This window comes from Balaenoptera ricei, chromosome 18 (genome assembly GCF_028023285.1).
Source record: "Balaenoptera ricei isolate mBalRic1 chromosome 18, mBalRic1.hap2, whole genome shotgun sequence".
In the NCBI taxonomy this organism is placed as follows: Eukaryota; Metazoa; Chordata; class Mammalia; order Artiodactyla; family Balaenopteridae; genus Balaenoptera; species Balaenoptera ricei.
Genome location: NC_082656.1, coordinates 41,535,577 through 41,551,164, shown reverse-complemented (window position 1 = coordinate 41,551,164; position 15,588 = coordinate 41,535,577). Strand labels below are relative to the sequence as shown.

Sequence of the window (15,588 nt, the reverse complement as noted above, 5' to 3'; positions counted from 1 at the left end):
GTAAGGAGAGGAGTGGGTCCCCCATTAGCCCAAGTAGATAGGATTCTAAACTTCATACATAAAGGAGAATTTTATTTGATTTTAGTCTTATTGTAACAGGTGATCTGTAAGTATAGTATAGAGGATAGGGAAGAGAAGTAAGTGGCATTGTCTTTGCAAATAGTGTATGTTCTTTTGTAAAGACATTTTGAGTAATGCCATTGTCATAAACACTAGATTGGTTATATCTAGGTCCCCTAAGTTCCCTTGGGATTTTTTCCAGTGAGGTCAGGAAGAAATGAAGGACAGGTGCGGAGTGAGGGAACCTCTGTGTGTTCTCTTTTATAAGCCACAGTAAATTTAAGTACATTGATAAATTTGGTTATGGGTACATCTACGGCATCGTTATTTTTTACAAAGGACCCAATAGGAGAATGGTGACATATCCAGCACTTGGATAGATTTCCAGAGGAGGCAAGGCACTGACACAAATGTCAAAAGACAATAGTATTGTCTTTCCAAGAATAAGAGTGAACTATAAAGATGGGAGCAACAAAGAAAGTGGGAGAATGTTTAGGATTAAAGAAAATATGAGGAAGGGGTAAAAAGGTTTATCAACCATTACTGTAATGGGGTCAAGAGTATAGGTACATTAGTTAACAAGAAGAAAAACAATCTGAAAGCAGATTACAGGTCTGGTCCTGACTTATGGAAAGTGTTGTCTACCCAGATGTTGTCTGCTTCTGATTCAGGGAAGTTTTTCTTATATGACCCATCTCAGCTGGAAGTTACCAATGGGTTGAGAAATACATTCGGGATTGGATAGCTTTTTGAAATGAAAAACATAAATCTGTGAGTCAATAGCAGCAAGTTTTGCCACACATGAATTAGTTAATAATACCTGGTATGGCCTCTTTCATCCAGGTTGTAAAGCATTTTTAAGGAGGTGTGTTTTCCTGTAAACATAGTCACCTTTTGGTAGATTGTGTTATTTTACGTCCTCCTCTCCCAGGAGCTCACTGTTAAAAGATTCTCGTACTAGTGAAGAATTAACCTTTAATGTTTTGACTAATATTGGCAATACATGAAAATGTTTCCTTTAACCAAATTGAGTTTATGTAGTCCAGTATAAATTTTCATTGACCTTCCTGTAATTATTTCAGAAGGAGAAAGTTAGTGCTTACCAAAAGTATTAGACCCTATGTTGAGCAATACCAGGAACAGGACTTTTGGTCAGGGGAGATTAAAAGATTCAACTAGTTTAGCCAGTTGAGTCTTCGTGATTCTTGTGTACTAACCCACAGGATGGTGGATGATAGGGGCAGTGGAAATGTTGAAAAATAGACCAAATTTTACAAATTGACTGAATAACTCACCCAGTAAAAATGAGTCCCTCCATCACTGTGAAGCTCAGAGGGAAAACCCTATGTAGGAGTTATTTTTACCAAAAGAATTTTGCCTACTGAAAGTTCTTTAGGCCTCTGACATAGAAGTACTTTAATACAGTGAAAAAAATATACATATTGGTACAAGTACATATCTATATCCCTGAGATGGTGGCAATTAGATAAAACCCATTTACCATTCCTAGAAGTATGCTAAAGATAAAGGAAAAAAAATAGTGGAAGGTTAACCTGGATTATATTTGGGGCAGAGGTGACATTTCAAAAATATGTTAGTGGCTATTTTGTAGGGTAGTTTCCAATAATATCATTTTTTCCATATCACTTTATCTGCAAAATGGGTGAGTCTGTTTATGCTGCCAAATATATGTTCCTGGAGGCTGTAGGGTAAAACTGGAATGTCATAAAACCTGTACCATAAATTATGATCATCCCCAAATTTACTTTCCTGGTATAGCCATTTGTCTGGTTCCTCCTGGGAAAAAATCATTTGGGTTTCTCCTAGTAAATCTCATAAGCTAATAGAAGTTTTGGTAATTGTAATTGAAGGTTCTACTGAAATGGGGATAACTATCGTATCAGCTAAATTATCTCCTTTACTTTCTTCTGAACCTAGCTTCGACTTGCCTGGCATTTTTATAGTTTTTATAATGGGTGAAGTTTTCATTTGTGAATGTCTTTCTGGAGGTCCAAGACATACTGGTTATATTTAATTGGTTGTCCTGTTAAAAAGCCCTTTGCTTCCACAACATACAGAAATCATGGAAAATGCTGAAATCTTACTGGCAATTTGACTGTTTGCTATAATGCAGGCTTGAGTTAGGATTATTAGTTCAGCTTGTTGGGCTGAGGTAGCAAAATTTCTTCCATGACCTTATGAAGGGAGATCACAGCACACCAGTTCAACATTTTCCTTGGTTGCACTTTAAATAAGAATCATCAGTGAATATCACTAGGTTGGGATTATCCAGAAAAATTTCCTGTAAATCCACTCTAAGGGTTAGTAACTGAGCAGTGAAATCAAGTTATTCATGGGGGATTTCATCCAAGAGCAAAGGAAGGAGTGTGGCAGGTTTGAGAGTATGCCATCTAGATATAGCGACATTTGAGGAAGATAGAAGAGGTATTTTATAACAAGTTTATCTACTAGCAGAGATGTGTTGGGTATGATGAGAATTTAGAAGAACCTCAACAGAATGGGATGCATAGACAGGAGAGATCAAATGACTATTTCTTTTATTTCTTTAAGTAAGGCTGCAGCAATTGCTCCCATGCAAAGGGGCAAACCCTTAGAGACAGAGTCTAATTGTTAACTGTAATAACCACCTTATCTAACCACCTTACCTATTTTGATCAACATGTTTTTGAGTTAGTACTTCTAATGCAATTCCTCATTATTCATGTATGTATAGTGAGAAAGGCAGTTTATAATTGGAATGTACAAGGATGGAAACTTGGTAAGTTTTTCCTTTAATTGGTTAAAAACTGGATGACCTTCTTCAGTACATTGAAGAAGATTTGTTTGGTCTAATTTCAGAAATTAGTAAAATAACTGAGCCACTAGAGAAAAATTTGGAATCCAGCTCTCTTTGATTCTTGGATTTGGGATCTAATTAATGCAAAAAATCCTTTTTTTCTTTTTCGGTCTTAGGATGTAAGAAGACCAAGATTCCTTCAATTGTTTCCCTCAGAGTTCACTGTCAAGGGCAGCTGTAGTAGCTTGATGGCTACAACACTCTTTGTTTACTGATATAGAAGGCAACATTTTTCATTCACAATAGAATAACTTTGGGATAAATAAAAATTAAAACTGTACCATCACATTTCAATAAATAAAATGTTTTAAGGTTATTATATTTCACTACTCTTGAGTTTCTATTTCATTCCTTTTACACCTATGTTGATTCCTATATCTGTCATGCATAACATTTGCTTACATCTGAAATGATCACATATGCCAAATCCCAATTCCATTTTCTATCTAGTTTTGTGCAATATTTGCATGATGATACTCTTGACATAATATGAAAATAAACAGTACTTGGAAAATAAAGAGGATATTTTCCAGGCATTGTTTTTCTCACTTTATACTTTATTTTGTTGCAGAAAAATGGTAATGAGTGGCTGCTCATGTCTCAGATCTCGGACAAGTCTCTGGGACAGTCTGCAAGTCAGGGTCCTTGGCTTCACACAAGAAAGAATTCGAGAGTGAGCCATAGTAAAGTGAAAGCAGGTTTATTTAGAGAGATACGCACTCAATAGACAGAGTGTGGGTCAACTCAGAAGGTGAAAGGTGGCCCCAAGATGTGGGGTAATTAGTTTTTATGGGCTGGGTAATTTTATAGACTAATAAGTAGAAGGACTATTCCAACTGTTTTGGGGAAGGGCTGGATATTTACAGGAACTGGGCCACTGCCCACTTTTTGGCCTTTTATGGTTAGCCTTGGAACTGTCATGATGCCTGTGGGTGTGTCATTTAGCATGCTAAAGTATTATAATAAGCGTATAAAAAGGCTCAAGTTCTACTGGAAGTCAAATCTTCCACCATCTTGGGCCTAGTTAGTCCTAACCAGTTTATTTCATATACTGTAATTAATGGTTGTGTCATTTTTTAATGGATGTGCCTGCCCCCTTCTTTCCTTCATTACCCCCTCAGAGATTTTATTTCCATAATCTTATGGGAAGCAAGAGGTGATTGTTTGTCTTCTGTAGCTGCTTCAGAGCTGAGTAGGGGCATTGACCCTGCCTGTTAGGGAGTAAAAATCTCTGGATGCCTGATCTAGAGACCCCAGAGGCAGGACGGCTTCTTGTTTTGAATCAGAGGGTGGTAAGTGATGGAATTCTGGAATCCTTGCATAGCCAATCATCTTGATGTGGAACTGTTGTAACTGCTCCCATAAACTTCCTATGAATCTTCTTGAAGGTGAAGCACTGGCAACAGCATCGGAATGCAACAATAGCTGTCTATAAATGACAAGATTTAAAATGTTATGGTTAAACACTTGATTACAATGTAACTGGCAAACTTGATTACTGCTGTGACACAAAACAATTTTAGATAATAACTAGAATAATGACTGGTAACCTTATATACCAGGACATATCCAAATTTTAGAAATTTCATATAATTTCTAAAATGTCTATATTAATAACGTTTACCCACAATGTAATCTGACAAGGCTTATCACTTATTTGACAAGGTTTCCCATGTAATTTAACATATCAAATAATCCTAATTATTTTAATATCTCTCTGAGATGCCTCAGAGTTCCTTTTCCACAAACCTTCTACAACTTTCTGTGTCCATATTATTTTGTCCCATATTTTCTTTTTCATTATGAAAAAATCAGCTCCAGGACAAATTACTCTCTTTTCCCTTTAACAAATACATTCCATTCCTCATACCTTCTTTTACTGAAAACATATCTTACTTCCCTGGCATACTGAAATACTTCTTATTTTTAGTAGCTTTAATTACCCATGTTATACTTTTAATCCTTAAAAACCTTGATCTCTAGCAAGCAGCAAATAACTGTAAACTGTTTGTCATAACAACATTTCCTGACTGGAAAACTTATTTTTTAGTTTTCCTCTCCTAAGAAGACAAAGGTAGACAAACTTAGACCCACCCAGTAATTAATATTCCAACATTTTGTCCTATTTGAAATGACCCAGATAGTCGATGATTTACCACCATTTAACTTAGTTTAAAGTTACCAAAATCTGGAGAGACTATTTTAGATAGACATTCCAAAAATATAATTATTCTTATAGAGTTTACCTAAAAGCTCTTATATCATTTACATTTACAGTAAGTCCCCAACATACGAACCTTCAAGTTGTGAACTTTTAAAGATGCGAACGTGCGTTCCATTAACGTCAGGCGTGAGTGAAATTGCAACTTGCCGTCCATCTCCTATTGCTAATGATCCTTCAGCTCTACCATCTCCTACATCTTCTCCTTTCTCCAGTCAGTAACTCTTCTTGCCTGTTCACTCCATCCCAGCCCCTGTATGCCAGCTGTTGTACCGTACTACTGTACTTTTCAAGGTACTGTACTATAAGATTAAAAATGGTTTATTTTTGTGTTTGTTTTTTGTGTGAAAAGTGTTATAAACCTATTACAGTACAGTACTATATAGCTGATTGTGTTAGTTGGGTATCTAGGTTAACTTTGTTGGACTTACAAAAAAATTGGACTTACAAACGTGCTCTGGAAACAGAACTCATTCATATGTAGGGGGCTTACTATACTTCCCATGTTGACAAAATATGTCAACAGATATAAGGTCTTATTTGACCTTCAGTAAGCCTAGGTACAAAAGAAGTATTATAAGATACATAGAAATACATAAACAAAGAGCTCATATTTCCCGTTCCAAAATTTCAGCCATGAGTCAGGTACAACAATGTAAAACCCATCCCTTACAAAAGAGGTTGGATTCAATTGGATTTCTGGCAGATGAAACAAATCAAGGCACCTGTCTAGATGGTGAAATCATTTTTACTAGTATTTATGGGAAAGATACTTAAGATTTCTGTTTGTTCTTGACAAGTGAAGTTCTAAATTACCTACCCATTTTTCTGAAATTTGCATTATAAAAAGACGTGGGACATGATTGTTCCTAAAGAGGACCAGTTATAATATTTGCATTTTAAAGGCATAGGAAGAGAGAGGCAAATTTTTCCTAGGAGGATGACTTTGTTCCCTTAAGGTCAGAAAAAAGAAATTTTTGTTTTGTTTTGTTTTGTTTTTTCTCAATACTTACAAGCCTCTTAAGATAAGTTGGGGAGGTTTGAGAAATGGTAAAAAAAAAAAAAAAAAAAAATTGGTGAGCTATGGATTATTCCTGGAGCTACACCTCTGGTCCTGAAAAGACTAGATTTGTAAAACAAGGACAGTTTCTGCCCTCCCCCCCACCCCACAAAGAATTGAGTGGCCAGCTCAATGATATCAAAGGACTGAAACACCCATTCACCTATGTTGGAATGCTTTACTTTCTCTTATTCAGCTTAGGAGAGAAGGCATCCCCACCCAATTCCTAACAAGTTCTGAATATCAGCTATGGTTAATTTAGTCAGACCAGTGGCCTCCCATTTTGGAAATTCATTAACAAACACTTTTGAGTATTCTCCCTGGGTTTAAAAAGTTCTTTTTTTTTTTTTTTTTAAATAAAAGCATTTTTAAACCTTATTATTAATACTCAGGACATTAGGAATTTCCAGATTTTTTCAGTAGCATTTGTAGAACCACTTTTGGTAACAAATACAGTAGTTAGGAATACGCATTCAATTCAGAATGCATAATAATGTTTATCCTGAATCCTTTCTGGCTAAAAACAGGGCTGGCGCTGTGATGGGATATAGAATGAGAATCTACAAAAAACACTGTAATACGTTTGTTTTTTTTCCCAGAGTCTTCATCTTCTTTTGCTGGAATACTTTATAAATACATATTAAAAAGTAAGGCAACAACTCCAAACAGTCCAAGCTGTTTGCTCAATTCTATTCCCAATTAGATTCGCAATCTTGGTGATCAATTTCATGGTTGTACTGTTTAGTGTTTGTCTTCCTTATTTCTAAATGGTCTAAAAGTATGTCTTCTGACATTTCTATAACATCTCTGGTTTGTGTGTTCAATGACGTACATAACTAGTACTGGTCAGGTACTGAACCCTATGATGTCCCAGTGCCTGTTTTCAAAGGATTCAAGACATTGATTTGGAGTCACCATAAACTGATGCGTGAATCCAAAATTCCCTTCCCTACTATGTTCATCACCTGCTCTCTTTTACTCCTAATTTTAAAACTAAAGGAGTACCAGGACTACCTGATTACTGGAAAGATGTTCACTCCAGTGAACAAAACTTTTATCAGGGACCTTTATAATTCACGGCCCCATTCCACGTGGACATTCAACTCATGAAGATGTGCAAAAGGAAAAGATGTCAAATTACAGTCAAGTTACCCAGAGGAGGATGTTATACAAACTTATAAGGAAATGACAGTCTTTTTTTTCCCTTCCTTTACTATAAATACACTTAACAACTTAGCAGAAAGACAAGCTAAATTTAAGATAGTTCACATTTGAAAATTGTTTCATACTCTCTGCTAATGATAAATAAGGAAATCCCAAAAATGGAATTTTAATATACAAATTTCATTGACAGATCTTTGAAGACTGCTTTTTTTTTTTTTTAAAGGGGGTTAGAACAATGATTATGTTTACCAAGTTCTGAGAAGTCCATCTACTGTCCAAACTTTGGACTGAAGTCCTTATTTTTTTTTTTTCCTTTACTTAGAGACAGGTATATACAGTGCTGTTGTAATAATGAAACAAATGTGAAATCTACTGTAAAGTTGCACAATACAGAAAACTGCTGTTCCATCTTCTACTACATAAATGTGTGACTCCACAGGTTAGTAAGGTTGTTGTCATTATTTTTGTTAAGTTGGAATTATCCCATCACGTCTAAGACCTCTCTTTAACTCCAGATCCTCCAGTTTTTTCCACAATTATTCACTCTCCTTTTCTTTCTTTTTCTCATGCTGACGATCTGACTTGAATGTGGCTGTCAGCTCATCAAACATGGTGCTGTTCATTTCCATAAACGCCTTCAACACATTGTACACTAATGCCACGATAGCCGGATTCCAATGTTCTTTTGAAATCCTATAAAGACTGGAAAACATGATGGGAAGGATGACATTAGAGTTTTCGTCTATCAAACTCATGATGTATTCATTATTCCAATAATAGAGTGCCCTTTCCGCCACCTGAAAATGGGGGCTAGAGACACACTTGGCAATTTGTTTAAACAAAGGTTCTTGGATTTTAACAAATTGTGAAGGTTCAATCACATCCAATATTTCTTCCAGCTCCCTAAGGAACATGACCTCTTTTTGACTACATGTTTGGGGCCAAAATTTCATTAATCCCCTAATAACTGGTTCTGTGAGTGAAGGATCTTTCTCCAGAAACTGTACTATGCAATATGCCAGCTGGGTATGGAAGAGTGATAAGCTCCTGACAGTGTGTAAAGGTATCAACACTTTCACCAGAAACTGTTTGTGTTCTTCCTTAAGAGGTAAAGCAAAGCCATTGATAATACTTCCTAATATTTCCAGCAGTTCAGCTACACCATTGAAGTGTTCTGTTTCATAAACAAACCTTAGAAAAATATTGTTAATCTGTTTTCGGATAAATGCTCTAAGACCAAGAAACTTGCCATAAATTCTGTGTAAGACTGTTTTTAAGTAGTCCCGTTCCCGAGGGTCTTCGCTGTCAAACAGCTCCAAAAGCTGTAATACAAATTTCTGATCTATGTATTTTTTGGCAATGCTGGGTTGGGATTCTTGGCTTTCCAAAAATCGTATGAAAAACTCATATACAAGCTGTAAGTGTGGCCACGATGCCTCAAGGGTAGGTTCATCTTCTTCTGGATCAAATTCATTGCTGTCACTAGGAGGGAGAGTTCTGAATATATTGCAAGACACCTTTTAGCAGCGGCAGAGGTGTTAACTCAATAGGCTTGCCTTGAGACCTAAACTGTGAGGAACTTTGCAACCTCTTCTGTCTGGCTTTTCTGACGGACTTCCAAGAAAATCCGTCTACTTTATCCACTGATGGAGGAGTAGTTGGTGCTGAGGACATATCCCTACTTGAAGCTTCTGGAGAAGAATCCGAAGATGATCTGTGGTTTCGGAGGGGCGGGAGACAGGAGAGAGGGCCGCAGCGGGGGGCAGCGGGCGGGACCGGGGCGTGCGGGGGGAGGTCCGGACAGCAGCAGGGAGCCCGGGGCGACGGCTGTCCGGCGCGGCGTCCCTCCGGTTCCGCGGCAGCGGCGCCTCTAGGCCTCACGGCCGGACCTGAACCTCAGCGCTCCGGCGGCGGCGGCGGTGGCGGCGGCCTCACGATCCTCCCCCGCGGGCCCGTCCCATCAAATCGGCACCGACCCCGCTGCGGCTCCGCCGGTGGCTCCTCGCTCACATTCCCGGCGGGCGGCGCCTCTGGTCGTTGCCCCGGACCCGGCGGCTGCAGCGACGACGAGGGGAGGGGGAAAGGGAGAGAAGAAGACTGGATCCGCAGCGGCAACAGGAGGAGAAGGAAGGAGAAGAGGGAGCCGCTGGGGCTGGAGCTGCCGCTGCCAGAGCCGCCGTTCGGTGCCCGCGGTGGGTCCCCGTCAATGCCCCTTTCTCTCTCCTATTATCAATATCACCGGGCAGCTCAGCTGAGTCCATGGCACACGCGCAACCGAACCTTCTGGCCTAAAAAGTTCTTTAATTATGGCCCTCACCTTGGCCTTTGATCTCAGGAGGCTTGCCTTCAGCCTCATGTGTTCCCACTCTTAAAGGTAGCCTTGCCAGAGATACTAGCTCTGTCAGGGACCTCAGTGTTCCAGAGAGCAGGGTTCACTTGAGGAACATTATGGAGTGGAAACCACCTCTGATTAGGGACTGAGGTAGGTTCCCACAGTCAAGAGCAATTATTTTTCTTGGTGGATGCTCTCTCTGTGAGGGTCTCCAAATTGGACTATTATCTGGAAATTAGTAAGCAAGTAGTCCCTTCCCAATAGGGGATGGGGCACTCAGATATGAGCAGAAAATGATGTGCAAAGGTCAAATTTCCTAGCAAGCAGCTGAGGTGGGGAATTGCTTGGTTTGGGGCCTTCCATTGATTCCCATTATCATATAGAACTGGGAACAAGGGTCCAGGGAAATCAGTTAGCACAGTGTAGGCTGCATCTAACTTTCCTACCTACCGCATCAAGGGTTCCCTTAGCCTTCTCAGGAGAAATGACCAGGTGTCCTTTGGGAGCCAAGGAGTGTCCTGGGCCTTGTCAGTCTTTGGTCTTCTTAGCTATTATTGCCTTGGAAACCCTGTGTCCCCTTCGAGACTGGGGCAGTCCCACTTCCAGTGGCCCTCTTGTTTGTATATTGGGTAGGGTCAGTAGACTTTGCCCATACAGGTGGCATTCATCCTTCCAGTGGTCCTCTTGGTCACATTTAAATTAGATCTCTTTTTGGCAGGACAGTGGCTCTGATCCAGGCTTCCTTTATCCTATCCCTGCCATGAGTCCCCAGAAGGGAGAGTAACCATGAGGTGGTGCAGGAGTTAGTACTGCCCCCAATATTTGTGCCTTTCACTGTTGTTCCTGAATCATTTTTGCCTCTTCATCCCTATTTTTATTGCTGAATACTCCAAAGGCTAAGTCCATGAGCTGATTCACGGATTTCTGGGGTCTTCATTTGCCCAGATGGGGCCTTAGGGGGACCTGGTCCATGAGACTGTCTCCCTCAGAATTTGTTGGGGTAGACATTCTCAGCTTCATTGTGGGCTTTGGGGAGGTGGACTCATTTAAATCCTTGGGCTCCTGTGAAGGAATGTACTTTGTAAGGACATGAGACAGGCACACCCTACAGGAGTTCTTTAGACCTGGATCTTGGAATAAGGTCATGAACATTTGGATGTATGGAACTTCCCCCTCCACTTTTGGTTATAATGTCATGACAAAACAAGGGTCTGAGGGATACTGACCAGATGATAGTTATTCATCCTTGTACTCTCACAGTGTCAACAGTGGGATCCCTCTAGGCACTCAAAATCTGCCTGTTCAGTGAGTCTGAGGAGACCCCTTGGATTAGTCAAGGAGAGGAACAAGAGTAAAAAGGAGAAAAAGCGACCAGAGTTCCAGGGCCTAAATCCTTCAGAGAGGGAGGAGACCTACTCCCTGAGTCAACTAAATGGATTACCTTTATCGTTGCAAAAGAAAAAGAGAAACAAATAGAGCTGAAGGGTAGGTCTGGATCACCAAAAGGTAGTGATAATAATACAAGGTAAAAGCTCCCCTCAGGATATGGTTCTTGTGATGTTGAGGAGGTCTACTTCTTCACAGAAGTAAAAGAGGCAACATGGCAACCTGTTGGCAAAGCTGGCAGTGAGGCTCAAAGATCAGTAGACAGTTTAAGAAGTCAGAAGAGAAGAAGGTGAAGGAGGCTATAAAAGAAATCAAGAGCAAAGAAAGAAGGTGTATAGCCATGGCGCTTCCTAGGCCAGAGATTCATAAACCCACTGAAAGAGATGCTAGACCACTACCTAGACTCAGGGGTTCATAAAGTCTGCAGCCCCTGTGAGGGAAGTTCCTGCCCACAACTTTCACTCAGGGGTGCAATATCCATGGTGAAGATCCCTGGGGATAAAAATGGTAGGAAGGTGTATAGTCATGATGCTTCCTAGGAGAGATCCATAAGCCCACTGAGAAAGGTGTTTGACCACTACCTCTGATCAGATGTTAATAAAGTCTGAGACCTCCATGAGATGTGACCCTTAACAGGGAGCATGACATCCATTTTGGTGCCATAGTCAACAGCAGATTGAAATAAAGAGGAAGACTGATTGGGACTAGGAAGGTGCACTGCCTCAGTGCTTGCTAGGGGGGGAAGGGACTGTGACCCTATTGAGGGAGGTGCTCGCCCACAACTTCCGCTCAGGGGTGCAATGAGGCCATAAGCCTCAAGAGCACTTGGGGAGTACTGCACCGCAAATCTAGAGGAGGACTCATGGAGTCCCCGTGTTTGTGCCCCCTGATGCTGTTTTGGCATCCCAGAACCAGACCGAGACTAAAAACATGTGGGGAGAGGAAATTGGGCTTGCGGAGACCTGAAGGGGAAACTCACCTGATCAAGTTGTCAATTATTTGCTGCAGTCTTAATTTGGATGTCCGTGTTGTCATCTCAGTGGATCTTCTCAAGTCCAAAGAGGCAGAGCAATAGGGGAGAATGAGATAGATTGAGGGGAGAAAAGCCTTGGGCTCGCTGAGCTCGTTCATGCCCAGAGCACTGGTCTGCCTGCCAGATCCCACAGGCAATGTCAACAACTACCTAAGGGGCTACTAGAATATACAAGGCATGAGAGAAGTCCAGACCATCCTCCATAGAGGGAAGCCATAGCCCGATAAGCCAATTTAGATTATGCCCTTTGAGGTCCTTTCTATATTCACTGGGACTGTCCCTTTGTGGTCACCAGAAAAGATGTTTCAGCAAATAGGGCATGAGAGGATGGTCCTGTCCCAGGTCTTGGGTGAGTCCCTGGGACAGGCTGCCAAGTGAGGGTCCTTGGCTTCCCACAGGAAAGAATTTAAGAGTAAGCCTAGGCTAATGAGTGAGAGGATTATTCCAAATATTTTGGGAAAGGGGCAAATATTTCAAGGAATTGAACTACCATCCACTTTTTGGTCTTTTTATGGTTAGCCTCAGAACTGTCATGACACCTCTGGCTGTGTCATTTAGCATGCTAATATGTTACAGTGAGGGTATAATGAGGCTCAAGGTCTACTGGAAGTCGAATCTTACATCATCTTGGCCCTAGTTGGTTCTAACCAGTTTATGTTGTATCTTGTTCTTAATGATTTTGTCATTCTTTTAATGGTTGTGTCCTGCCCTCTTCCTTCCTGTCTAACTTTGAGTCTGGAACCAAGAAACAGTGCTTTAATGTGATTCTTGCTTTCTGGTGCTAAATCCTACATTTTGACTAACTTATATATGTTTTGTCTTATCCATTCTTGCCAGCCTCCATTCTCACTACTAACTTATTAAATAATCTAATAATCAATATGCTAAATAAGTAATGTTCTGAAACTCTTGGAAACATGTTTTGAGATACAATTTTTCTGTTAATTATGGCCATGAGAACTTTTTGATAACAGTATCTATTATTTTTATCTTTTTTTTATTCTCAAGCTATAATGGAAGGTCTAACATACAAGCAGTGTACAATAACTATTTGTGGAGAAATGATTTAAAGTAAATAAATACCTTTAAAAGGCCTCTGATGAATGTTAATTTGAATCTATCAATATTAAAGTAGAAAATTATATAAAGCCTACTCAAATTTGGTTTACATTCCTTAAATATGGCATAGTAGTATCCTTTATTTATATGTATATTTGATTGCTGAAAGTTGTTTCATTTTTAAATTTTCCTTTTGATGAAGTATGAAGTATGAAAACAGAAAGTACATTCTTGTTCTTTAAAACACCCTTTCAGAATTGTTTTTCCTCATCTCCTTAGTATCAAAATTCTGTCCCAAATTTCTTAAATAAGAAACAAAAAACTGATATAAACATTCAGCTGGTAGGTATGCAACTCTTTCACATCCTTGTTGCCTAGGAATATTTAAAGAGAATTGGTAATGAGATTTACCAATTTTAAATCTCAGACGTCTGTCTGATGATCTTTTAGGTGTGGATACTTAAACCCTGCTTCATGTAGTAGCTACATGAACTACTTCACACTTAGGACCCACAAATCAAAGTTTGCCTTCTGACAAAGATGAATTTTAACTATATATATATATATATATATATATATATATATATATTTTTTTTTTTTTTTAAGTAGAAAATTTAATAATGAGAGAAAAGCGAAGAAAAAGAAGAGGGCAATTGGAATTGGAATGCAAAATATTATGTGTACTTATATATAATAGAACAATAAATTAGTAAGATGATCGCTCAGGAAAGAAGAGAGAAAAAATTAAAATAAAAGTAAAGTACAATAAATACAGCAAAGACAATGGCATATTGTTTTCATTTTGAACAAGGAACATAAACATAGATATCAAGTAACAACTCAGAAAATGATTAAATAAAAGTGAGTAATACAGGCAAGAGATAGATCAAACCGCACATTTAGTCACATTCAAAAATGTGTGTTCCAAATTGATCCATCAGCAGATACTTATCTATATAGGATTGAATTCCAATGGCCAATAAAAGCATTTTCACGATCCTTAAACTTTTAGAGCAGCTTTTCACGTTAAAGTCCTAAATAAAGCAAGAGGATATTAATCATTGTAGGTGGTGGTAAACTGGAAAGGTTGAAAAAAAAGCATTTCATTTATTGATCTGAGAGAAAACTATGCACTTCAAGGAAAACATTTTATGAATAATAACAGATTTATTCTGGAGAATGGGGTTATATCTATATAACCACTTGCATTAAAATAAGGAAAATTTTCATGGTAGTATTTTCCATTGGTGTATAACTTGGAGGTTACTTTTCTACTTTCACTTAGTTCTTCAACCATCACTGGGAAAATGGCATAGTGAGAACAATAGCTTATACTTTACTTATAACTTGGCTTTTAATATAAACATAAATATAAATATATATATATGTGTGTGTGTGTAAAATCAGAAAGAAAGGTCATTCTTTCCTGCTTCTCACATTTCCCAGTACTCCTGAGCTCAAAATTGTATTTCTATATGAAAAAAAGGAAGGATAAAAGAGGCACGGGGACCAGAGATGTAGTTTTAACAAATTTCTAATTTGTACTTGAAGAAATAAGTACTTCTGGATCCATGCACTGAGAACATGCTAGCTGTATAGATTGTGAACTTGTTTTTTAGCTTGAGATGTAGAACTTTGGTTAATGAACAATAATAATCTTATAGTATAGTTCTCCAAGTTTTTTTGTTTGTGGTAAAGTCCTAACAATTGGCATGAATTAGTTGAATTCCAGGAGATGTATTCTCCTTCTCAGTTTTCTGACTTTATTCCTCATTTTTGGCAACTCTAATCTTCAGGTAAAATGTATGGGCTTTAAAAGAAATCTAAGTCAATAGTGTAATATTTTGGGAAAGGATAATATTTTATATAAAAATTGTAAGCAAATGTCTTATTTAGTTATGTGATATCTCAAGCAGAGTAAAAGATTAAAAATGAGAGAGAAGTCATAGTCAAACATATGTTGGTACTTTAAAATTTTGTAAGACAAGGATATTTTTTTCTTATGGCTTTGAATTCTCTAGAGGGAAAGGGTACTGACTTAATATAATGATTATTTATTTAAAAAAATTTTAATGTTAAAAGTTAATTTTAAACTTTTGCCTTTGTGGGGGAGTGACCAAGATGGTGGAGTATGAAAATCCTGAGCTCACCCTCTTTCATGTGCACACCAAAATTACAACTATTTACAGAGCAACTATTGATGGGAATGACCTGAAGACTAGCAGAAAATATCTTCTACAACTAAAGAAATAAAGAACCAAAATGAGCTGGGCAGAATGGACAGAGATGTAGTATAGTCTAGCCTCTCACCCCCAGGTGGGGTACCCACAAAAGGGCAGATAATCAAATTTGCAGAGGTTATCCCCAAGGAGAAAGTGGTCCAAGCCCCACATTGGCCTCCCAAGCCAGGGGTTCT

General features: G+C 38.8%; 1 protein-coding gene across 1 annotated transcript; it reads right to left on the bottom strand.

Annotated features, from left to right (window-relative positions):
* Positions 1-7,616: 7,616 nt before the first annotated feature.
* LOC132352277 (serine/threonine-protein phosphatase 2A 56 kDa regulatory subunit epsilon isoform-like) lies at positions 7,617-9,081 on the bottom strand. The gene is given in 2 exon segments (XM_059902640.1): positions 7,617-8,880; positions 8,882-9,081. Coding segments are annotated over 2 exon segments (1,137 nt in total). The 5' UTR covers positions 9,037-9,081; the 3' UTR covers positions 7,617-7,898.
* Positions 9,082-15,588: the final 6,507 nt, after the last annotated feature.